We start from the raw sequence: 26,955 nt of genomic DNA, 5'->3' as shown, positions 1-26,955 counted from the left end.
GTATAATGTTGTAAAGTAAGGATGTTTCATTTTACAGGATGCTCTCCAGCTTTTATATTGGTAATAGAAATTGTCAGAGATAAAATAAAAATAAAATAAAAAAAGGGGCTAAATAAATAGTGAAAGTACATTGCAAAGTATTTTTAGTATGAACATTTAACCTAATTATAGAAAAATAAAATTTGAATTTGTCTCTTTAAAGTGAGTTCCTGTGTTTTTTTTTCTTTCTATTTTTAATGTAGACATAATAGTTTGTTGGATCTTGTGGTTTAAGATGTTTTATGAGATATGTCATCTTCAATTCAAGATGTTTTCTATTTGTAGATATATATTGCTAATGTGTTTTTTTTTTTTTCTTCTTATTCCTGTATAATTTTTAGCTTAAATCAATTGGAGCAAGAAAATATTAATTTGGAAGAAGAAGAGAGAAAAGCTAATTCCAAGATAAAAGAAATCAATGTCCAGAAAGCAATGCTTGTTATGGAGCTAATGAATTTAATTAAGGTAAAAGTGCACATAGAAGTATCTATACCTTTTTAAGAACACAATATTTCTTTCATGTAATTGGCATGAGCTAGTGACGTATGGGATATAAAGTCTCCTACCAGGATGGGCAAAGTTTCCCAAACCTCAAAATGCCTATAAATACACCCCTCACCACACCCACAATTCAGTTTTACAAACTTTGCCTCCTATTGAGGTGGTGAAGTAAGTTTGTGCTAAGATTTCTACGTTGATATGCGCTTCTCAGCATTTTTTGAAGCCTGATTCCTCTCAGAGTACAGTGAATGTCAGAGGGATGTGAAGGGAGTATCACCTATTGAATGCAATGGTTTTCCTCACGGGGATCTATTTCATAGGTTCTCTGTTATCGGTCGTAGAGATTCATCTCCTACCTCCCTTATTCAGATCGACGATATACTCTCATATTCCATTACCTCTACTGATAACTGTTTCAGTACTGGTTTTGCTATCTGCTATATGTGGATGGGTGTCTTTTGGTAAGTATGTTTTCATTACTTAAGACACTCTCAGCTATGGTTTGGCACTTTATGTATTTTATATAAAGTTCTAAATATATGTATTGTACTTATATTTGCCATGATTCAGGTTTTCAGTATATTTCCTTTTTTGTAGACTGTCAGTTTCATATCTGGGAAATGCTTTTTTTATGAAAAAAATATTTCTTACCTGGGGTATAGTCTCTTTTTCAATTGACTATCTTTTAAATTTTCGGGCAGAATTAGGCTTGCGAGGGCGCAAAATGCCAAAATTTATTGCGTAATTTTTGGCGCAAAGTTACGTTCGTTGACGCAAATTTGTCATTTCCGGCGTTTTAGTTGACGCTGAGTCCTTCACAAGGTTGCGTCATCTATGACGCGAGTGTTTCGTTTACGGACGTTTTTGGCCCCAAAAAATATTTTTCTGTTTGTTGTGCGTCATACTTGGCGCCAAATATTTTCATTATTTAAAACCCCATTTCATTTTACCTCTGCCCTTTTTCTATGTCAGAGGGCTATGCTGTTTGCATTTTTTCCCATTCCTGAAACTGCCATATAAGGAAATTGATAATTTTGCTTTATATGTTGTGTTTTTCTCTTACATTTGCAAGATGTCTCAATCTGATCCTGTCAGAATTTACTGCTGGATTCCTGCTGCCTGATAACTGTTCTACCAAAGCTAAGTGCATTTGTTATATGTGCTATGGAGGACTCTGACGCGTTAGAGGGCTCGCCCTCTTTAAATAGGTCTCATTCCTGTGTTTATTGTGAGGAGGTTCTGGTAGAACAGCCGGCTCAACTATGTTCAAATTGCCTTCGTAAAGTTACGACATCTAAGACCAAACGGATGTCTAGTACTACTGAGTCATCCACCTCTGAGGGGTCCCCGTCCCGTGAGGTGCGTTTCCTGCATCCATCTCCTATTGCACATGCAGCGCCCCAGGGTCCAACCTTTACTCCTGCGGGAGCGATTCGTTGGCCGTCAGATTTTGCGGATCAACTACAAATGGCGGTATCGAAAGTGATCCACGCCTTACCACGTTCTGCTAAGCTGCTTGGCCCAGGATAATTCTGAGGCGTTATATGATGACGAGGCCCACTCCGACTCTTCGGAGGAGGTTCTGGGTCAGAGTCCATGTCATCTAAACCTCCGGCGGCGGAGGAACCTGACTTTAGGTTTAGGATGGAAAATTTGCGCTTTTTGCTGAAACAAGTGCTTGCTTCTCTGGAGGTTCCGGAACAAACTTCCAGAAGAACCTGCTATTCCTAAGCTTGATATAGTATGAGAACAGGGTGGTGCCTCAGGCCTTCCCGGTTCCTGTTTAGATGGCAAATATTATTAAGAATGAATGGGAGCGATTAGGTTCTTCCTTTTCCCCTTCTTCCTTTAAGGAACTGTTCTCCGTCCCGGACTCTCAGTTCAAGCTGTGGGGTACTGTCCCTAAGGTGGATGGTGCTATCTCCATTCTCGCAAAGCAGGCAAGGCTGTTGTCGCTGCCTTTTCAAGGAAAGATTCTGTTCGGTCCAGGATTGGATTCGATCATATCCACGGTTACGGGAGGCAAGGGTGCTTTTCTTCCGCAGGATAAGATGGCTTAGCCTAAAGGATCTACTTTTCGTCCCTTTCGTGCGGACAAGGCCCAGGGCCAGCAGCCCGCCGTGAAAACGGACCAGTCCAAGGTTACTTGGAAACCGGCTCATTCTAGGAACAAGTCTAAGCAGAGCAAGAAGCCCGCCGACACAAAATAGTCATGAAGGGGCGGCCCCCGACCATTCTCTGGACCAAGTAGAGGGCAGATTATCTCTCTTCTCAGAAGCATGGTTACAGGACGTTCAGGACCCTTGGGTTCCTGACGTTGTCGCCCAGGGCTACAGGATAGGGTTCATATCCCATCCGCCCAGGGGCAGATTCCTTCTATCAAACCTGTCTTCAAGACCGGAAAAGAGAGAAGCCTTTCTAAAATGTGTGGGCGATCTCTCCTCTCTAGGTGTCGACATACCAGTAACCCAAGCAGAAAGGGGTCTATGGTATTATTCAAATCTTTTTGTAGTTCCAAAGAAGGAGGGCACGTTCCGCCCGATTCTGGACCTAAAGTGTTTAAACAAGTTTCTGAGTGTTCCATCGTTCAAAATGGAAACGATCAGATCTATTCTGCCCCTAGTTCAAGAGGGACAGTTCATGACAACCATAGACTTGAAGGACGCTTACCTTCATGTGCCAATCCACAGGGACCACATCAAGTTCCTGAGATTTGCGTTTCTGTACCAACACTTCCAGTTTGTGGCCCTTCCTTTTAGTCTGGCGACGGCCCAGAGAGTCTTCACAAAGTTTCTGGGGGCGCTTCTTGCGTTGGCCAGAGCCCGAGGCATTGCTGTGGCGCCCTATCTGGACGACATCCTAGTCCAGGTGCCGTCATTCAAGGGCTCTTCTTTTGCTCCAATCTCACGGTTGGAAGATCAACTCAGGGAAGAATTCCTCGATCCCCAGCAACAGGGTGGAGTTCCTGGGTACGATAATAGACTCTATGTCCATGAAAAAAAAATTCACAGACCGTCGACGCAGGAAGTTTGCGTCCTCTTGCCCTTCAGTCCTCCTCAAGCCCCTGGGTGTCTGTGTATGGTGGTGATCAGACTCATGGTCTCCAGCATAGACGTCATTCCTTTCGTCAGGTTCCATCTCAGACCTCTTCAATTGTGCATGTTGAGACAGTGAAACAGTGATCATTCAGATCTATCTCAGCAGATATCCATGGATGCTCAGACCAGGGACTCCCTCTCTTGGTGGATCCGTCCGGAGCAACTGTCCATGGGGACATCCTTCTTGAGACCGCCCTGGGAGATTGTGACCACGGACGCGAGTCTGGCAGTATTGGGAGCAGTCCCGGAAAGAGTCTCTCCTTCCGATAAATATTATGGAACTCCTTGCAATTTACAATGCTCTGAAGGCATGACCTCTTCTGGGGTTGTTCAGCTTCATCAGGTTCCAGATCGACAACATTACCTCGGTGGCTTACATCAACCATCAGGGGTGTATGAGGAGCTCCCTAGCTAATGAGGGAGGTGTCTCGGATCGGTAGAGTCCCACAATTGCTTGCTCTCAGCGATTCACATTCCAGGTGTGGACAACTGGGAAGCAGACTTTCTCAGCAGGCAATCCTTCCATCAGGGGGAATGGTCTCTTCACCCCGAAGTGTTTGCGGAGAATGGTCTCAGGTGGAGAACGCCGGAGATAGACCTCATGGTGTCCAGACTCAATTGCAAGCTACCTCTATACGGATCGAGGTCCAGGGACCCCCAGACAGAGCCGATAAATGCCTTAGCGGTGCCTTGGGAGTTCAACCTAGCTTACATTTTTCCACCGTTACCACTTCTACCTCGTGTAGTGGCACGCATCTAACAGGAGCGACCTTCAGACATTCTGATTGCTCCATCGTAGCCGCGGATGACGTGGTTTGCGGATCTGGCTGGGATGTCATCCTCTCCGCCATGGAGGTTACCCTGGCGCAGGGATCTTCTGGTACAGGGACCTTTTTAACATGAAAATCTCAATTCTCTGAGGCTGACTGCGTGGAGATTAAACGCCTAGTCTTGGCCAAGAGAAGCTTTTCGGGAAGGTGTGATTGATACTCTAATTCAGGCAAGGAATCCAGTCACTCGTCGCATCTACCATAAGGTGTGGAGGACTTACTTGTCCTGGTGTGAGAAGCATGGATATCCTTGGCATAAGATGAAGGTATCCAGAATTCTGTCCTTTCTTCAAGATGGTTTGGAGAAGGGTCTTGCCGCTAGTTCCTTAAAGTGACAGATTTCGGCATTGTCAGTCTTGTTGCATAGGAGACTCACTGAACTCCCTGACATTCAATCCTTTGTTCAGGCTCTGTCTAGAATCAGGCCTGTCTTTAGCTACTCTGCTCCCCCATGGAGCATAAATTTGGTCCTGAAGGTTTTGAAGAGGGTTCCGTTTGAGCCGTTGCATTCCATTGACATTAAGATTCTTTCCTAGAAGGTTCTCTTCCTGTTGGCCATTGCGTAGGCATGCAGAGTATCTGAGTTGGCTGCTTTGCAATGTGAGCCGCCTTATCTGTTTTTTCATGTGGATAAGGCTATGCTTCGCACTGGTTTGGGGTTTCTTCCCAAGGTGGTTTCTAACCGTAACATCAATCAGAAAATAGTGGTTCCTTCTTTGTGTCCTAACCCTTCTTCCTCTAAGGAGAGCTTACTGCATAATCTGGATATGGTACGTGCTCTGAAGTTCTATCTTCAGGTTACGAAGGATTTCAGACAGTCTACATATCTTTTTGTTGTGTATTCAGGGAAGCGCAAGGGGCAGAGAGCCTCTTCTACTTTGTCCTTTTGGTTGAGGGGCTTGATTCGCTAGGCCTATGACACAGCGGGACATAAGCCTCCTCAGAGGATCACGGCTCATTCAACTAGAGCTGTGGCTTCTTCTTGGGCTTTCAAGAATAATGCCTCTATGGAGCAAATTTGTAAGGTGGCTACCTGGTCCTCCTTACACACTTTTACAAAGTTTCACAAATTTTACGTTTTTGCTTCTGTGGAAGCTGTTTTTGGAAGAAAGGTTTTGCAGGCTGTGGTGCCCTCAGATTAGGGTCTGCCTTTTCCCTCCCAGTTTCATTCAGTGTCCTCTAGCACTTGGGTATATGTTTCCAACAGTAATGAATGAAGCCGTGGACTCTCCTCCCCTTTTAATGGAAAGCATAAATTATGCTTACCTGATAATTTAATTTCCATCAAGGGGAGGAGAGTCCACGGCTCCCGCCAGTATATCCGATAGGCGAACTTAACTTTTATTGTCTTCAGGCACCATTTATACCCTGATGTTTCTCCTACTGTTCCTTGTTCCCTCGGCAGAATGCCTGGGGGGGGGGGAGGTATTTAAGCCTTTTGCTGGGGTGTCTTTGCCTCCTCCTGCTGGCCAGGTTCTTAATTCCCAACAGTAATGAATGAAGCCGTGGACTCTCCTCCCCTCAATGGAAATGAAATTATCAGGTAAGCATAATTTATGTTTTTATTTCATTTTGGCAAGCTCATGTCTTATAGTTTTATTTTTGGAAACCTTTCTCTCTGGGATTTGATACTAGCGATTATGTGGTCGCTTTGGCGCTTCCGTGGAAGTTAAATAAAGAGTGTTAGGACATTATGTCTATATGTCTTTATTTTGTCGATCCTTACTAGGGCTTCAACTTTTCTGTGGCCTTGGACAGTTCTGAAGTGCCCTATGTAGAAGGCTGATCCTATTCAGGCATTAGTTTTTCTGTTCCTTGAGATTATATCTCCCACGTGGTGCCCGTTATAACTGGCTGGCCCTGTTGGGGTGCTGTGTTGCTTACTCTGGGAAGAGTTTGTGTTCTTGATTTTACATGTTATAGGAGGCCTTTCGTTCCTCAACGTCAGGCTGGTCCTCGATTCCTTTGAGTGGAGCATCAGAGGGGATTGTGCTGGCAGGATTACCGAAATCAGATCCTACTAAGGCATACTCTGGGGGGTTCCTGAGGTCCTTTGGATCAGGAGCTAGAGTTTTTCTCCTTCCCTATGGGGTTGGAGGTTCAGATGACTCCTGGGAAATCCGTGATACCAGTCTTAGGTGACGTTTTTTCGTCTCCTCTATTGGTATTTTTGGTTTGGGATTTTCCTTTTTTGAATCCATTCCTTGGCGACGTTTCCTCTTCTTTAAAGGGTAGAGGTTGCTTGTGCCTCTTTTTTCCCCCTCCCTTGGGGTTGGTTTTCTGGTTATCTGTTTCTGGAAGTCGGGCATTTTAGTCCTTTTTTTCTACCTACGGTTCTCATCTGCTCCTGTATTTTTGGAGCTCTGGATATTGTGTTGTCTCTTATTTTCCTGCGGTTGCCCCTGTTTAGGATGCTCGTTCATTCGTGAATTCCTTGAGCTGTTGGGGTTTCCGGGAGGTTGATCCCGAGAGGATCTTTGGAGACTTTTCTTCTCAAACTAGAATTTTCTAGGTTTTGAGTTCTGTTCTCTTCTAAGTTTTCCTTAGTCTTGAGACTTCGAGAGCGTAACCACTAAAGGCTCGAGGACAACACTCACTGTCTCTGGGATACTTACGTGAGCGTTCAATGTCCAAGGTCCTTTGGATGTCGCTGTGATTGCATCATCTATGGTGCAAGGTATTCTCTGGTGGGTAACCCGATGGTTCCTCAGGGGTTGTTAGTTTAAAGCCGGCTCCAGGTGTCCAGTTTTCTTTTCCTGGACTCTTTGGGTTTTCTGTGTTCAGATACCTTAGGGCAGGACTAAGTGGCCTAAGGGACAACTACCCTGCCTAGCAAGCTGAAGGCTTGGAGTTTGAATCCTGCTGTGGCAGCCTTCCTTTTTAGATCTGGACGGCCCAATGTTCTTGTTCCAGAATGTCTTCTTATCCACTTCTGGCTGATTTTTTTTCTCTCTCTTAACGGAGAATTTGAATTTTCTACTGGGCCGGCTGTAGTAGCCAGATGGTTCCTATGAAGCGGTTCTGGCCTTTGGTCGTCCGTCTTTAGCTTTACGCTCCATGCCTGTGGGTGGGTGAGCTGGTTTGCTTTTGCGTTTCCTCTCCCTTTGGGGAGGATTGAGCATACCACAGTACCCACCTGGTGTCCCGGAGGTCTTCTTCCTCTGTTCATTGGGGTACTTCCTGCCTTCTGTGCAGAATGTCATGTGAGGGGCGGGATTTTCTGGTGTCATGCCATTACTGTGGTTTAGTATAGGGCCTCCTTTTTTGGGAGTGTCCCTTCTCTTCGGGAAGGGAGCTGTGTCTGGGTTCTGAACCTGAGCTCGTCCTTTGTGGGTCTGGGTTCCATCTTTTTTTTTCCTTTCCATCTTGGATATTTGTTTAAAATCCTTTCTGCCACTGAGATTATACTGTAGTCACAAACTTGCCATTGTGGGATTCTTATGGAGCAAGTAACTCTCCAGCTGTGGAAGTAGACAAGATTGGCTAATGTATACATGAAGAGCATATGCCAGCTCATCAGGGAACTTTCTTCTGGAGATCTCGGTTTACTCATATGGCTGGCTATGTTGAGAAGATTGACATACACTGCAAGTGTAACACATAAAGTATCATTTTTGTTCTCACCTCAAATGTTTTGTTGCTTGGCACACTACTTGCTGGTGAGTGTTTCTTGCGCTAGCCATCATTATAACTTGCGGAGTTCACATCTCTGCACATCTGCTGAAAATTGAATAGGGGAACAGGTATGACACAGTTTCAGCAGAATACTCTACCTTCTTGAGGTGTCCCAAGGTTGTGAGACATTTTATGTTTTGTTACCCTCAGTCTTCTTGGTGAACTCCTATGTGAACATTGCTAATGAATTGGCAATCTCTTAGTCATCTAGATGTCCTAGGAAATTTACTCTGCTGAATATGCAACCCTTTGTGCTACCTTACATATTTACCCTATGTTGGATGAAATATTAAGGTGTTGTGGAGAGAATTTAAACATATATAAAGTGTTCCTCTTTAGGTGTTGGTGGAGAAGGGCTGAAAGAAAGATATAGACAGAAAACTGAGGTAATATAATGATTTAAATATTTACTAAGAAATTAAAACTTTGTTGTTGAAGCTTACCATCAAGTTTCACCTGGATCAGTGTGTATTCTATCTTTTTTGAGCTGCAAGTTATACTCTAAACACATTTTTTTCATAAGGGGGGAAAAGTCTATGAACCATCACATATGGGATTAAACTCTGCTAAGAGGAGGCACGAATACCTAACATAGAGTTTTTAATTTCTACCACTTTTCTGTAAACCTCAGTCTTATTTCTTTCATGTAATTGGCAAGAGATAGTGACGTATGGGATATTCAATCCTACCAGGAGGGGCAAAGTTTCCCAAACCTCAAAATGCCTATAAATACACCCCTCAAAGTAAGTTTGTGCTTGATTTTCTTCTGTGATATGCGCTTCTCAGCATTTTGAAGCCCGATTCCTCTCAGAGTACAGTGAATGTCAGAGGGATGTTAAGGGAGTATCACCTATTGAATTCTGTGGTTTTTCTCGCAGGAAATCTTTTCATAGGTTCTCTGTTATCGGTCGTAGAGATTCATCTCCTACCTCCCTTTTCAGATCGACGATATACTCTCATATTCCATTACCTCTACTGATAACTGTTTCAGTACTGGTTTGGCTGTATGTGTGGATGGGTGTCTTTCGGTAAGTATGTTTTCATTACTTAAGACACTCTCAGCTATGGTTTGGCACTTTATGTATTAATGTAAAGTTCTAAATATATGTATTGTACTTATATTTGCCCTGAGTCAGGTTTATGTGTATTTCCTTTTGCAGACTATCAGTTTCAAAATTGGGAAAAACAAATTTAGGAAGTTATTTTTCTTACCTGGGGTATAGTCTTTTCTTCAAAATTGACTGTTTTCTTTAATTTTCACAGGCAAAATTAGGCTTGCGAGGCCGCAAAATGCTAATGTTTATTGCGTCATTCTTGGTGCGAGAATTTTTTTGGCACAAATGAACGTTCGTTTACGCAAATTTGTCATTTCCGGCGTCTTAGTTGACGCCAGGTTCCTTGCACAAGGTTGCGTCTGCTATGACGCGAGTTGCATCATTTCGGATGTTGTTAGCGCCAAAAAATTTCATTTTGCATTGCGCGTCATACTTGGCGCCAAATAATGTAATTATTTAAACCCCACTTCCTATATGCCTCTTGCTTTTTTTTATGCTCAGAGGGCTATGCTGTTTGCATTTTTTCCCCATTCCTGAAATTGCCATATAAGGAAATTGATAATTTTGCTTTATATGTTTTTTTTTCTCTTACATTTGCAAGATGTCTCAATCTGATCCTGTCTCAGAAACCACTGTTGGATTCCTGCTGCCTGATAACAGTTCTACCAAAGATAAGTGTATCTGTTGTAAATTAGTAGAGATTATATCTCCAGCGGTAGTATGTAACAGTTGTCATTATAAGCTTTTACATGCAGAGAATGTATCCATCAGTACTAGTACAATGCCTGTTGTTCCTTCAACATCTAATGTACATGATATCCCTGTGAATATAAAAGATTTTATTGCTGATGCGATTCAGAAGGCTTTGTCTGCTATTCCGCCTTCTAATAAACGTAAAAGGTCTTTTAAAACTTCTCATAAAGTTGATGAAATTTCAAATGACCGTCAACATACTGATTTATCCTCCTCCTCTGAGGATCTATCTGATTCAGAAGATCCTACCTCAGATATTGACACTGACAAATCTACTTATCTCTTTAAGATGGAGTATATTTGTTCCTTGTTAAGATGTGTTGATTACTTTGGATTTTGAGGAAACTAGTCCTCTTGATATTAAAACAAGTGAACGTTTAAATTCTGTTTATAATTCCATGTTTATTCCAGAGGTCTTTCAAGTTCCTGATGCTATTTCTGATATGATTTCAAAGGAATGGAATGGGCCTGGTACTTCTTTTATTCCTTCTGCTAGGTTTAAAAAGTTGTATATCTTGCCAGCAATTAGATTGGAGTTTTGGGAAAAATCCCCAAAGTTGATGGGGCTATCTCTACTCTTGCCAAACGTACTACTATCCCTATGGAAGATATAACTTCCTTTAAGGACCCTTTAGATAGGAAACTTGAATCTTATCTAAGGAAAGCTTAATTGTATTCTGGCTATCTTCTCAGGCCTGCCATTTCTATGTCTGACGTTGCATCAACTTTTTGGTTGGAAAGTTTAGCGCAACAGGAAACAGATCCTGATTTGTCTAGCATTGTTCGCTTGCTTCAACATGCTAATCATTTTATCTGTAATGCTATTTTTGATATCATCAAAATTGATGTTAAATCTATGTCTTTAGCTATCTTAGCTAGAAGAGCTTTGTGGCTTAAATATTGGAATGCCGACATGGTATCTAAGTCTAGATTACTATATCTTTCTTTCCAAGGTAACAATTTATTTGGTTCTCAGTGGGATTCAATTATTTTAACTGTTACTGGGTGGAAGGGAGTTTTTTTTACCCCAGGATAAAAGATCTAAGAGTAAATCTAAAGCTTCTAATTGTTTTCGTTCTTTTCGACAGAATAAAGAACAGAAAGCCAATCCTTCCCCCCAAGAATCTGGTTCCAATTGTAAACCCTCTTCAAGTTGAAATAAATCCAAACCTTTTAAGAAACCAAAGCCAGCCCCCAAGTCTGCATGAAGGTGCGGCCCTCATTCTAGCTCAGTTGGTGGGTCGGGGGGGGGGGGCAGATTAAATTTTTTTGAAAACATTTGGGCAGATTCTGTCCAAAATCAATGTATTCAGGGCATTGTCTCTCAAGGGTATCAAATAGGATTCAGAGTAAGACCTCCTGTGAGAAGATTTTTTTTCTCTCACATGTTCCAGCAAACCCAGTGAAGGCTCAGGCCTTTCTGATCTGAAGTGTGTTTCAGATCTAGAGCGTTCAGGGATAATTATACCAGTTCCGTTTCAGTAACAGGGTCTGGGGTTTTATTCAAATCTATTCATTGTCCCAAAGAAAGAAAATTCATTCAGGCCAGTTCTGTATCTGAAAATTTTGAACCGTTTTGTGAGAGTGCCAACTTTCAAAATGGTGACTATAAGGACTATTCTGCCTTTTGTTCAGCAAGGTCATTATATGTCCACGATAGACTTACAGGATGCATATCTTCATATTCCGATTCATCCAGACCACTACCTGTTTCTGAGATTCTCTTTTCTAGACAAGCATTACCAATTTGTTGTTCTTCCTTTTGGCCTAGCAACAGCTCCAAGAATCTTTTCATAGGTTCTCGGTGCCCTACTCTCTGTAATCAAAGAACAGGGTATTGCGGCGTTTCCTTATTTGGACAATATCTTGGTACTAGCTAAGTCTTTACATTTTGCCGAATCTCACACAAATCAACTAGTGTTTCTTCAAAGACATGGTTGGAGGATCAATTTACCAAAAAGTTCCTTGATTCCTCAGACAAGAGTCACCTTTATAGGGTTTCCAGATAGATTCAGTGTCCATGACTCTGTCTTTAACAGACAAGAGACAAAAAAAATTGGTTTCAGCTTGTCTCAGTTGTTCCCTTCAGTGGCTATGTGCATGGAAGTTTTAGGTCTCATGACTGCAGCATCGAACGCGATCCTCTCTACTCGTTTTCATATGAGACCTCTCCAGCTTTGTATGCTGAAGCAATGGTGTAGGGATTATATAAAGATATCGCAATTAATATCCTTAAATCCCAATGTCAACTTTCTCTGACTTGGTGGTTAAATCACCACCGTATTATTCAAGGGGCCTCTTTTCTCCAACATAGGTGTGTCCGGTCCACGGCGTCATCCTTACTTGTGGGATATTCTCTTCCCCAACAGGAAATGGCAAAGAGCCCAGCAAAGCTGGTCACATGATCCCTCCTAGGCTCCGCCTTCCCCAGTCATTCTCTTTGCCGTTGTACAGGCAACATCTCCACGGAGATGGCTTAGAGTTTTTAGTGTTTAACTGTAGTTTTTATTATTCAATCAAGAGTTTGTTATTTTAAAATAGTGCTGGTATGTACTATTTACTCTGAAACAGAAAAGAGAGGGCTGTGGCTTCCACATGGGCCTTCAAGAACGAGGCTTCTGTTGATCAGATATGTAAGGCAGCGACTTGGTCTTCACTGCACACTTTTACTAAATTTTACAAGTTTGATACTTTTGCTTCTTCTGAGGCTATTTTTGGGAGAAAGGTTTTGCAAGCCGTGGTGCCTTCCATCTAGGTGACCTGATTTGCTCCCTCCCTTCATCCGTGTCCTAAAGCTTTGGTATTGGTTCCCACAAGTAAGGATGACGCCGTGGACCGGACACACCTATGTTGGAGAAAACAGAATTTATGTTTACCTGATAAATTACTTTCTCCAACGGTGTGTCCGGTCCACGGCCCGCCCTGGTTTTTTAATCAGGTCTGATAATTTATTTTCTTTAACTACAGTCACCACGGTATCATATGGTTTCTCCTATGCAAATATTCCTCCTTTACGTCGGTCGAATGACTGGGGAAGGCGGAGCCTAGGAGGGATCATGTGACCAGCTTTGCTGGGCTCTTTGCCATTTCCTGTTGGGGAAGAGAATATCCCACAAGTAAGGATGACGCCGTGGACCGGACACACCGTTGGAGAAAGTAATTTATCAGGTAAACATAAATTCTGTTTTTGTTCATCCAACCTGGACTGTAATCACGACAGATGCAAGTCTTTTAGGTTGGGGAGCTGTCTGGGGAACTCTGACAGCACAAGGGGTTTGGAAATCTCAAGAGGCGAGGTTACTAATCAATATTTTGGAACTCCGTGCTATTTTCAGGGCTCTTCAGGTTTGGCCTCTGTTGAAAAGAGAACCATTCATTTGTTTTCAGACAGACAATGTCACAACTGTGGCATATGTTGATCATCAGGGTGGGACTCGCAGTCCCCTAGCTATGAAAGAAGTATCTTGGATACTTGCTTGGGCGGAATCCAGCTCTTGTCTAATTTCTGCGGTACGTATCCCAGGTATAGAAAATTGGGAAGCGGATTATCTCAGCCGTCAGACTTTACAGCCGGGGGAGTGGTCTCTTCATCCAGATGTGTGTTTTCAGATTGTTCAGATGTGGGGTCTTCCAGAAATAGATCTGATGGCTTCTCATCTAAACAAGAAACTTCCCAGGTACCTATCCAGGTCCAGGGATCCTCAGGTGGATGCATTAGCAGTTCCTTCTTCCAAGAGTGATCTCCAAAATCATCATGGAAATTTCATTTTTGTTTCTGGTAGCTCCAGCATGGCCTCACAGGTTCTGGTATGCGGACCTTGTCAGGATGTCCAGTTGTCAACCTTGGCCACTTCCTTTAAGACCAGACCTTCTGTCTCAAGGACAGTTTTTCCATCAGGATCTCAAATCATTAAATTTGAAGGTATGGAGATTGAACGCTTAGTGCTTAGTCATAGAAGTTTCTCTGACTCAGTGATTGATACTATGTTACAGGCTCGTAAATCTGTTTCTAGGAAGATTTATTATCGAGTTTTGGAAGACTTATATTTCATGGTGTTCTTCTCATAAATTCTCCTGGCATTCTTTTAGAATTCCTAGAATTTTACAGTTTCTTCAGGATGGTTTGGATAAAGGTTTATCTGCAAGTTCCTTGAAGGGGCAAATCTCTGCTCTTTTTGTTTTATTTCACAGAAAGATTGCTAAGCTTCCTGATATTCACTGTTTTGTACAGGCTGTGGTCCGTATCAAGCCTGTCATTAAATTAATCTCTCCTCCTTGGAGTCTTAATTTGGTTTTGAAAGCTTTACAGGCTCCTCCTTTTGAGCCTATGCATTCTTTGGATATTAAACTACTTTCTTGGAAAGTGTTGTTCCTTTTGGCCATCTCTTCTGCTAGAAGAGTTTCTGAATTAATTTTTACCTAAAGTTGTGAATTCTAACAACATTAATAGGGAAATTGTTGTCCCCTCTTTGTGTCCTAATCCTAAGAATTCATTGGAGAGATCCTTACAGGGAAACTTTGCCTCGCCTGGTAGGATTGCATATCCCATACGTCACTAGCTCATGGACTCTTGCCAATATGAAAGAAATTAATTTATCAGGTGAGTTCTTACATAAATTATGTTTTTTTGCCTTCACAGGGGAGGGTGAAAATTTGAAGTCCTTATGATTCTTCGTAGATAGGGATTCTCAACCCTATGTGAGATTTATTATCTCTCTGTCATATAGGGCAGAGGGGTGTACAGGGGTTTAATTTGACAGTAAGAGTAAATTATCCTTTTAGGTGTTTGTCGCTTGCCTGCTTGCCACTGGAATTTTTCCTTCAGCCTCCTGCATTTGGTCTTGTTGTCTAATTCCTGATTCAGATCCTGTGGCAGTTTTATTACTACACAGGATGTGCTATTCTACTGAAGCAAGTTCACTGCAGCTTGGTAAGGATGGTAGAATGGTAAGAACCTCACATGCTTTCACATAGACCACAGGCTATTTACTGGACACAAATAGCCTGTGGACATATTACAATACAGACAGGGTGCTTTCTCTTCAAATCTGCTGGTGAAGGTTTTTATTCACTCTGCTTCTCCATTTTCTATGTGCCTGCATAGGCAGATGCTTTAGTTACCTGGGGGACTTCCCTGGAACCTTAATTTGGTAATCGGGGTATTACAGTATCCTCCTTTTGAACCTATGCAAGATCTGTATATTCAGCTTCTCTCTTTGAAAATTGTGTTCCTCTTGTCTATTTCTTCAGCTAGAAGAGTCTCAGAACTTTTGGCTGATCCACCTTATCCTATTTTTCATCAAGATAAGGCAGTTCTTAGAACTCGCTTTACCTTTTTTTTTTTGCCTAAGGTGGTTTCAGAAGACAGAATCATTCAAGAAATTGTGGTTCCCTTGTTGTATCCAGCTCCTAGAAACTCTCTAGAGCGACTTTTACACAACTTATAATTTTTTTTATATTTTTTTAGAGGCCATCTAGACAATCCTCTTCATTGTTAGTTCATTTTTCAGGGTCTTGTATGGGTCAGAAACCTACCCTAACATCTTGGTTGAAACCATTGAATCATAAGACTTACTTGATGGCGGGTAAGACTCCCCAATAATGTATCACAGCTCATTCTACTAGGTCTGTCTCAACTTCTTGGGCTCTTAGAAATTAGACTTCTGTAGAAAAAAAAATGCAAAACAGCTACTTTGTCTTCTTTACTTACCTTTACTAAATTTTTATAATTTTTATGTTTTTTTTCTCTTTTGCAGCTGCTTTTGGCAGGGTAGTTCTCCAGGTTGCAGTATTTGGTCATTTCATAGGGATATTGTGGACTCCACAGCTTGGTTATTAGATCCCACATGAGAGAGCTTGTGGACAAAAATGTATGTTTACCTGATAATGTATTTAATGGTGTTTAGAGTCCATAAGACCTGCCCTTCTTTCTCTATTTAGTTGCTGTCAGTTCCAGTTTGCACTTCATTTACCCTTTGTCCTTTCCTGCTTTCCTTTGTTTTCCTTTCTTGGCCATATGTTTGAGGTTTACAGGTAATTGGGAAGGATTAAAAACTCTTGGCATGGTGGGTATTTTTGCCGCCTCCTAGTGAACTGGAGTTTAATCCTGTATGTGATGGCTCGTGGAGTCTCACCACTATGAAATAAATGATTTTGTCAGGTAGGCATACATTTTGTTTTCTTTCCTATGGCATGGAGAGTCCACAATTTCATTCCAAGTTCTAGTGGGAATTCAACTCCTGGCAAGCAGGAGGAGGCAAAGATTACCCCAGCAGAACTGTTGTCACTTCCCTTACCCATAATCCCAAGTCATTCTTTGCCTCTAGCATCGGGAGGATGTGTGAAGATGGTGTCTGAAGATATTAATCCTTTTATGGGTATTTTTCCCTGCAAGCAAGGATTGGGGCTATGCTGTGTCCATGTAAATCTCTTTAGTAAGAGTAATGGTGGCTTTTAGCAGTTAGAAGGCGGCAAGGTGGTCCTTGCTTTATTTCTAACATCTATGCTACCCCTTTATAGAAAACCAGGGTTGGTTACTCTGTTTTTTCTTTTTCTACAGGTCCCTGACAGATGTTGGTGAATCTGTCACACCTAAGAAACTGCATCTGCCCTGCATCTGGATCCACAGGTTAGTGATTTTGCCTTCTAGGTTAGAAGGAACAAGCACTCTAGGGGTTAAATCCTCTGTGGATTCTTAACTTGGGATTTATCTCCAAGGTGGAGATTTATTCTGGCAGGGGCATATATAGGGTACTGCATCCTTTTTCTTTTTTTTTTTTTCTTTTTTTTTTTACAATTTTTATTGAAGTCATAAACAAATACAACATGTAGGGTATGCCCCAAACCATTTACAGATAAGTGTATACACAGTATAATTAGAAAGATATGGCAGAAAAAAAAGAACATGTAGAAAAAGCATTATGTATCCATATATCTCAGGCGTTATTATAAAATTTGGGTTATCTATAGGGAGACTTCAGTTTTATAATAGAATATCATAATTGTAGTATAAACAAAAAAAGATGGTCCTCTCTGTACCATATAAAAAGTAAATTAGGGTATCTATTCAGATTAGATTAGGGCCAGGGAGGAGTTAGCTCTATAGTTTTATGGGGAGGGGGAATGCAGCGGGCGAGAGCCGCTCAAAATAGAGTAGGGGGGTAGTGGAGGACGGAGCCAGTTAGCATGTCGAGTTTTTAAATGCACTGGGATCTCAGAGCTTTCACGTGTACTACTAATGGAGTTATCCTCTATTTACGCCAAGAGTAAATTTAAGTTAGAGTATGTGAAAATAAGGGTAGCTTCCTATAGAGGATACGAACAGGGGGAGATATTTATATATATGAAGAGCAGAGGGCTGCTACATGAGCCCCTCTCCTGGAGAGATGTGGGTAAAAGGAGTAGGGGTATGACCCGCAGGTAATAAATGCCGGCGGGAAAGGGAGGAGAGGGGTCAGATGGAGGTGATAGATGAGTGGGAATAAATGTAAAATAATACCACTAGAGAGGGATTTCCCTGCATGTACTGAGAAGGCAATGCCCTGAATAAGCTATGTATCCCTCATACACAAGTCCATAAGAAGCTAGTGTAAACATAAAATATATAACAGTGCTTAGGGTAGATTGTAGTATGTTTTGCCCTTATAGAGCTATGGAGCTGTTAGAACTATACTAAATATAAAATGTAGATAGAAGCGCATAGCCGTAGGAGGTTATTACAAAGTAGTATGGAGGAGGCACTATGACCGTTCGAATATAATTCACATAAACTTGTCTATTTGGGAAAACCAGAGCATATATTAGTGACTGATAATATAGATTTGGGCTCAACAATTTGTACTAAGGGTAGGACTTGAAACTCTGAAGATTCCTATATATAGAGCACATGAAAAGCTACTCTGAGAACTGCAGAACCATGACAGTTGTGTTAAATTCTGGGCCAAGATACAAATATGAAAATTAGAGCAAATTCATGATGTTCTATACAACGTGTAGTGACTGAGCTATGTTACTGTCAAAAGCAGCTGTTGGCTAATAACATATAACTATTCTTGGGTATAGAAAAAGCGGATAAGAGCTATACCAAATGGGGTCCCAAGTATCCAGAGCTAACTGTTTTGAGAAGAGAGATGCAGAATTGTTATGGGTATACTCAGGGTGGACAAACGTACTACAGTGCTTCAAAAGTAACGTCAATACCTCCTATGAACCAACACAGGGAGAGATATTGTTATGTGAGAGAGTAACAGACTCCTCTTATATTTATGTAATATCTAAAGACTGATTCACTCCACTCCTTCTACCATATGTAATATGCTACCTCGGCTGCCGGCAACATCAAAACTTCAAAACTGGTGTGAGTTGTGTAAGTATTAGGAGTGGGCCCTCACGTGAGTTCTGTCACTCATCCCCTTAGGTATTTATCTTGCAGAGTTACAGAGAAATATAGGTGTATATAGGTCCTTAAACCAAGTCGGTAATTACCCAAGCTCAAATAGGGATTTCTCATACTCAATATAAGCATGTGTATAGGGATTGATATGAGTCACAAATGTGTGTCTGTATAATGAATAATGAGCTTAAGTACACAAGAGCAAGGTCAGTGGTGTTAATATGGAACTAGCAGTGTATATGGGGAAAAACAAAAACAAAAACTGGAGACAGGGATAATGAGGTGGGGATTATTGCCCAGCGGGTTAGTTCACATTAAAATGCCCCAATAGTAAAAGACTGGCACAGGAGATGGTAGAGCAGTTAAAATGGCTAAATAACTCTGCGTACAGCCTAAAGTATAGAATAATAAGCAGTCTAACCGAGATGAGGATACTCAATCTTGCCATGCTTATCAAACAAAAAAGACCCCCCAAAAAAAAAAAAAAAAAACATTAGCGTTGCTTATATGAAAACAAGAAGTGGTGAATAATAATAATTAAAAAAAGTAGCAACTTGTGACATAAATGCAGTTAACTATGAGTGACATGCGAATGACATATAAGTAAGAGGGAATATGGGCATATTATGACATCACGTTTTCCATTGTATTAGATGGGTACTGCATCTTTAATAGGGGTATTCTGACTTGTATTCAAGTTAAATGTCTTAGGCTGGCAATGAGAGGGTTAAGGAGCATATATATTATATCTGTCTGGCATTTTTTATTGTAATATATCCTGCATAGGGTCAGATTTCTGCAAGTATGTGTGTTATTACTTTTGAAGGATTGTTATAAGGAACCATATTTGAGCCGTTTTTGTTTGCAACGTTTTTTATTACGTGGCACAGTTTCTCTTGTAAGGTGTATCCAGTCCACGGATCATCCATTACTTGTGGGATATTCTCATTCCCAACAGGAAGTTGCAAGAGGACACCCACAGCAGAGCTGTCAATATAGCTCCTCCCCTCACTACCATATCCAGTCATTCTCTTGCAACTCTCAACAAGCATGGAGGAGGTAGTAAGAGATAAGTGGTGAAATGTAGCTGTTATTTTGCTTCAATCAAGAGTTTATTATTTTTAAATAGTACCGGAGTTGTGCTATTTTGTTCCAGGCAGAAAAAAGAAGAATCTGCCTGGGATTTCTATGATCTTAGCAGGTTGTAACTAAGCCACAAATGCAGAGGAATAAAGCAAAAAATGGGTGTTTATACAATCAACAGAGGATCAATTGTGTGCTGTTGTCCACAGTTGTGAATGGAAACATAGCCTACCAACCCAGGTAGGTACTGTGCATAACTTCCACCAATCTACTTAGTAAAAATCCTCCGATAGCAAACAGTCTCAAATCACAATAGCCTCCCAGGGTTCCTCTCTCCCCGGAGACAAGTAGAAAGTGCAGGAAAACGGATCTTACAGTTACAGGCCAAAAACATTCAAAATGTAGGACGGCAAATAGCGATTCTTATTGGCAAAGTAACAAGACTCCCCTTATAAAATAGTAGGCAAGTACCTCATATGTTGTTGCTCCAGCGGCTATCCTGATGTCACACCGGACTGCAACGATGTGTGCCAAACTGTAGAGGGAAGGCTGTTATCGATCCCTGGTCCTGCAGGCTGTTTCTTAAAGTCCACCAGATCCACAGCTCACAGCCATAAAATCAGTGCTCACTACGGCCCAAACGTGCAAAATGACAAACAAGAGAACAGAAGCACCTGATAATAGCCGTTTGTACTGAAAGTGAATTTAATGAACAGGGTATAACATAGCAAAATATAGTATACGAAGTATACACAGGGACTATGTCTCTAATAAAAGGCAAACAATACAGAGGGGATGAAAAAATGTAGAGCTAGTATCAAAAAAGTGGCTAACGCGTTTCGGCGTGAGCCTTACTCATAGCCTCATAAAACACATATTAACTGTAAAAGTTTAAAAAACCTAGCTCCAGATCTGATTGGATAGCGGGAAACACACCCTGCAACCTATTAGCCAATCCATGACCACTAAACTAATCTAGTGCACACACACCCCCTGTGAATGCACGCTAAATAATAGTAATAAAGATCTTCATCATTGACTTCTCCAGACCAATACATATGAACCGCAAAAACCCAGCCCCGCCATCACGGAGATTTTCCACTCCATTCAATGACGGAATCAGAATCCAGGGCTCAAAGTGGGAGTGAACACGCGATCAGATCATCCCTGATAGGATAGCACCTATGAGCATAACCAATAGTTCCACTGGAACCCGCCTACGTGTCATACGTCAACGCGGTATGTAAACAAAGTGAACCAAACGATATTGATCACATAGCCCCACTCCAAGAAGTGAGTAAAGAAAAATCCTATCCGAGCTGGGAATATATAGGAACGTGAAGAGAGCAAAATATAAAAAATTCTATGAATACAAACGAGCAAGTGCAGAAATATAACCAAAAAATATGTTTAATATTGTTATCAATTACCCATCCGTAGATCATACTCCGATCAATCTACAGTCCACATCACTCGTTTCCAGAGTGGAAATATCTGTGCATTGTATGGAGTCTATACACTATGAGCTATATACACAATATAAACAGTATAAACACTATAGAGGAGCTCAAACCCAATCGGCCAAACGTATTGGCGGAGGGATATGTCAATATCCATATCATTACCCATCCTAAATGAGGATGAGGATAGAGATAAGAATAAAATATACAGGCGTAACACATATACAGGGAGCAAACAAGCTGAAAAACTCATACAGTGTAACCCAGTACAAAGATATACCAATCAAACCAAAAAGATGGAAAATGGAATACACATGCATAAAAAGAGAAACTTAAATATCTCGATGCCTGTATATGCTCCCATATCGCCCCAAACTAGAATGGATGTTAAAACGTTGAAAAATTGCAGAAAAGGTTATAATAATTTTTAAGTACATGCGCAAAAGACTAGTGCCGGGACCTCCCACCCTCTCCAACAGTCTGGATGGAGGTACCAAGCATAGCGAGACCATACATTTAACGAGACTTGGATTGACTTTTGTGCCTACAGCTGACTTTGATCTGTTCAGGACACTGCTTAATGTTAACAAGCTTATACGTGACCTGACCTTAAAGAAATTCTTTAAGATGTATCCCACAAGAGGAGCTGATGAGTGTCACGATGCCATTCACTATGGGTTAGACTCCAGACCCTTAGGAACCCTAAGGGATAGTTCTCTCAACTTCCAAGAATTTTGCGATATTGGGACCTTGGAATCTCTCTCAGAAGGTGGGGATAATTACTCCACTGCTAGCATTGGATTACCTACATTTAGGGAAAAATCTACCTTTTACCCTATCCATTGCAGGGGTAGCCTTCTGGAGAAATTCCAAAACAGAATAGAAGAAGATCTTACTTGCCTATACTTCAAATCTGTGAGGGGAGAACAGAGCAATATTACCAGGAAACAGAGAAAAGCACTGGAGAAGCTTAGTAAGAATGAAGGAATCATTATTAGGGCCGCAGATAAGGGTGGCACTATAGTTTTGCAAAATAGAGAGGATTTCATTTCGGAGGCCCTGAGACAACTAACCAATACGGATGATTATACAGTACTGCCAGGGGACCCCACTCGAGCGTACCGTTCACAATTGGCCTCTCTTGTAGATGACGGGGTGGAAGGTGGGTTTATTGACCCTGACACAAAGGAATACCTTCTTGTTTCTAACCCTACAATCGCTACTTTCAACCATCTACCAAAGGTTCATAAATCTTTGGTGGATGTACAGGGGAGACCAATTGTGAATGGTATCGGGTCATTACTTGAACACCTTTCGGAATGGCTGGATGATATTTTGCAACCATTAGTGAGCACCCTGTGGAGTCACCTGGCAGACACAAAACATGTTTTGAACCTGTTGAGTCAAATAACATGGGAGACCAACTACAGATGGCTTACTGTAGATGTAGATCCCTGTACACCTCCATCCCCCATGACAAGGGGTTGGAAGCTGTACGTTTCTTTCTGAATAGATACTTTGGTAGCAATTCCTTGTTCGTGGAGTTTGTAGTAGAGGTAACTCGGTTCCTCCTCACTCACAATTATTTTGAGTTTATGGGACAGTTCTATCTCCAAAGACGTGGGACAGCCATGGGAGCAAAATTTGCCCCGTCCTATGCCAACATCTTCATGGGATGGTGGGAACTGTCCCACGTCTTTGGAGAACAGAACCAATTCAGAGCAGATATCATCTGGTATGGCCGGTACATTGACGATCTGCTATTTGTCTGGGGAGGAACCGACCTTCAACTTGGAGAATTCGTGGCCGGGCTGGATAACAATAATTGTGGATTGAGCTTTACCTCTGAGGTACAGGAAAAACGTGTTGATTTTCTGGACATCACACTGGAGGGTGTGCAAGGCGAGGGGATCAGCACAAAGGTTTTCCGTAAACCCATAGCTGGGAATTCATTGTTACACGCCTCGAGCTGTCACCCCAAAAGGGTATTTAGGGGTGTGGCTAAGAGCCAGTTCATTCGCCTGAAGAGAAATTGCACGTTTCGTACTGCATATGAGAGACAGGCGGATGACCTGGCTCTGAGACTCAAAGAAAGAGGCTACGATTCTCCAACGATCATGAGGGCAAGAAAGGATGTAGAGAGGATCCCTAGGGAGAAACTTCTGACCATAGGCAAGAGGAGTAAGGGGGGGTGGCTCAGATCTAACCAAATTTGGTGATAGGGTGTCTTTCATCACTGACTACTCCAAACAATATGATGAAATCTGCCGGATAGTGGATAAACATTTCGGCCTCTTGTCGGCGGATGACGGGTTGACTGACATAGTGGAGAGAGGTATCAGATTTGCCTATAGAAAAAACAAGACGATAGGAAATATGATTGCTCCCACTAAGATTTGGAGAGAGCTCCCCAATCAGACCTCCTCATGGTTGACATCATTGGGGGTATTTAAATGCCACTACCATACTTGTGTGGCTTGTGAAAGGATCATTGTGGGAGACACGTTTGTCTCCACGGCGAGTGGTGAGAGATTCAACATTAAATATTGTCTGAATTGCAGACAAACTTACATAGTATATCTCATCACTTGCAGTTTGTGTTCCTTACAGTATGTGGGACTCTCAACACGAGAGGCCAGAACTCGTATTAAGGAACACATGTCAGACATAAGGATTGGCTCTAAAACTACTCCCCTAGTCAGACACTTTGTTGAGACTCATAATAAGTCACTAAGGTCCTTTGTTTGGACCATTATTGACAAGGTTCCCTTAAGAAAAGGTCAGGGAGACAGGGTGAATAAACTTGGAGAAAAGGAGGCCTTCTGGATCTTTAAATTAAAGACCAGGATTCCAGGTGGCCTCAATTCGGAGTTTGACCTGATAAATATTTGGTCTGACTAAACTTTTGGGTCTCATTAAATTTATGGTCTCGCTATGCTTGGTACCTCCATCCAGACTTTTGGAGAGGGTGGGAGGTCCCGGCACTAGTCTTTTGCGCATGTACTTAAAAATTATTATAACCTTTTCTGCAATTTTTCAACGTTTTAACATCCATTCTAGTTTGGGGCGATATGGGAGCATATACAGGCATCGAGATATTTAAGTTTCTCTTTTTATGCATTTTTATGCATGTGTATTCCATTTTCCATCTTTTTGGTTTGATTGGTATATCTTTTGTACTGGGTTACACTGTATGGGTTTTTCAGCTTGTTTGCTCCGCGTATATGTGTTACGCCTGTATATTTTATTCTTATCTCTATCCTCATCCTCATTTAGGATGGGTAATGATATGGATATTGACATATCCCTCCGCCAATACGTTTGGCCGATTGGGTTTGAGCTCCTCTATAGTGTTTATACTGTTTATATTGTGTATATAGCTCATAGTGTATAGACTCCATACAATGCACAGATATTTCCACTCTGGAAACGAGTGATGTGGACTGTAGATTGATCGGAGTATGATCTACGGATGGGTAATTGATAACAATATTAAACATATTTTTTGGTTATATTTCTGCACTTGCTCTTTTGTATTCATATAGTTTTTTTATATTTTGCTCTCTTCACGTTCCTATATATTCCCAGCTCGGATAGGATTTTTCTTCACTCACTTTTTGGAGTGGGGCTATGTGATCAATATCGTTTGGTTCACTTTGTTTACATACCGCGTTGACGTATGACACGTAGGCGGGTTCCAGTGGAACTATTGGTTATGCTCATAGGTGCTATCCTATCAGGGATGATCTGATCTCGTGTTCACTCCCACTTTGAGCCCTGGATTCTGATTCCGTCATTGAATGGAGTGGAAAATCTCCGTGACGGAGGGGCTGGGTTTTTGCACTATCTGACCAGCGTCTTGGTACATTAAGTAACCGGCAAGTTTTTTGCGGTTCATATGTATTGGTCTGGAGAACTCAGTGATGAAGATCATTATTACTTTTATTTAGCGTGCATTCACAGGGGATGGGGGTGTGTGTGTGCACTAGATTAGTTTAGTGGTCATGGATTGGCTAATAGGTTGCAGGGTGTGTTTCCCGCTATCCAATCAGATCTGGAGCTAGGTTTTTTAAACTTTTACAGTTAATATGTGTTTTATGAGGCTATGAGTAAGGCTCACGCCGAAACGCGTTAGCCGCTTTTTTGTTACTAGCTCTACATTTTTTCATCCCCTCTGTATTGTTTGCCTTTTATTAGGGACATAGTCCCTGTGTATACTTCGTATACTATATTTTTTTATGTTATACCCTGTTCATTAAATTCACTTTCAGTACAAACGGCTATTATCAGGTGCTTCTGTTCTCTTGTTTGTCAGGTTGTAACTAAGATCCATTGCTGTTCTCAAACATGTCTGAAGAGAGAGATAACTTCAGCGGGGGAATGGCGTGCAGGTTATCCTGCTATGAGGTATGTGCAGTTAAGATTTTTCTAGAAGATGTGAATGCTAGAAAATGCTGCTGATGCCAAATTTATGTAAGGTAAGCCTGAATACAGTGATTTAATAGCGACTGGTATCATGCTTACTTTCTGAGGTAATACTCTTTTATATTTACAATATAAAACGTTTGCTGGCATGTTTAAACGTTTTTATATATACTTTGGTGATAAAACTTTATTGGGGCCTAGTTTTTTTCCACATGGCTGGCTTAAATTTGCCTAGAAACAGTTCCCTGAGGCTTTCCACTGTGTTACTATGAGTGGGAGGGGCCTAGTTTAGTGCTTTTTTGTGCATTAACTATTACAGACTGAGACATCCAGGAGTTCCCTGACTGCTACAGGACATCTCTGAAGGGCTTTTAGGCTTCCAAAATCGTTTGTTGGGGAAGGTAGGCCCACAGCAAAGCTGTGGCAGTTTGGTGTGACTGTTAAAAAAACGTCTATCGTTTTTTTGATCCGGTTTTTGAACTAAGGGGTTAATCATCCATTTGCAAGTGGGTGCAATGCTCTGTTAGCCTATTATACACACTGTAAACATTTCGTTTGATTTACTGCCTTTTTTCACTGTTTTTCAAATTCTGACAAAATTTGTTTCTCTTAAAGGCACAGTACCGTTTTTTATATTTGCTTGTTAACTTGATTTAAAGTGTTTTCCAAGCTTGCTAGTCTCATTGCTAGTCTGTATAAACATGTCTGACATAGAGGAAAATCCTTGTTCATTATGTTTAAAAGCCATGGTGGAACCCCTTCTTAGAATGTGTACCAAATGTACTGATTTTACTTTAAGCAATAAAGATCATATTCTGTCTTTAAAAATTTTATCACCAGAGGAATCTGTCGAGGGGGAAGTTATGCCAACTAACTCTCCCCACGTGTCAGATCCTTTGACTCCCGCTCAAGGGACTCGCGCTCAAATGGCGCCAAGTACATCCAGGGCGCCCATAGCGTTTACTTTACAAGACATGGCGGCAGTCATGGATAATACACTGTCAGCGGTATTAGCCAGACTACCTGTATTTAGAGGAAAGCAAGATAGCTCTGGAGTTAGACGAAATACAGAGCATTCTGACGCTTTAAGAACTATGTCTGATACTGCCTCACAATATGCAGAAGCTGAAAAAGGAGAGCTTCTTTCTGTGGGTGATATTTCTGACTCAGGGAAGATGATGCAACCTGATTCTGATATTTCTACATTTAAATTTAAGCTTCAACACCTCCGCGTTTTACTCAGGGAGGTTTTAGCTGCTCTGAATGACTGTGATACAATTGCAGTGCCAGAAAAATTGTGTAGACTGGATAAATACTATGCAGTGCCGGTGTGCACTGATGTTTTTCCAATACCTAAGAGGTTTACAGAAATTATTACTAAGGAATGGGATAGACCAGTTGTGCCGTTCTCTCCCCCTCCTGTTTTTAGAAAAATGTTTCCAATAGACGCCACCACACAAGACTTATGGCAGACAGTTCCTAAGGTGGAGGGAGCAGTTTCTTCTCTAGCAAAGCGTACTACTATCCCTGTCAAGGACAGTTGGGCTTTCTTAGATCCAATGGATAAAAAGTTAGGTTACTTTAAGAAAATGTTTATTCAACAAGGTTTTATCCTACAGCCCCTTGCATGAATTGCGCCTGTCA

The 26,955-nt window shown here is 41.5% G+C and overlaps 1 protein-coding gene across 1 annotated transcript in view; it reads left to right on the top strand.

Annotated features, from left to right (window-relative positions):
- The window catches only part of SMC5 (structural maintenance of chromosomes 5), a 515,710-nt gene that overhangs the window by 224,138 nt on the left and 264,617 nt on the right, over positions 1 to 26,955 (top strand). The window contains exon 16 of the mRNA XM_053702514.1: positions 381 to 504. Within this exon, the coding sequence (XP_053558489.1) occupies positions 381 to 504 (124 nt within the window). The remainder of the gene's footprint in view (positions 1 to 380; positions 505 to 26,955) is intronic.

This window comes from Bombina bombina, chromosome 2 (assembly GCF_027579735.1).
Source record: "Bombina bombina isolate aBomBom1 chromosome 2, aBomBom1.pri, whole genome shotgun sequence".
In the NCBI taxonomy this organism is placed as follows: Eukaryota; Metazoa; Chordata; class Amphibia; order Anura; family Bombinatoridae; genus Bombina; species Bombina bombina.
Note: the sequence above shows the minus strand (reverse complement) of the source record. Positions and strands in the feature narration are given on the sequence as shown.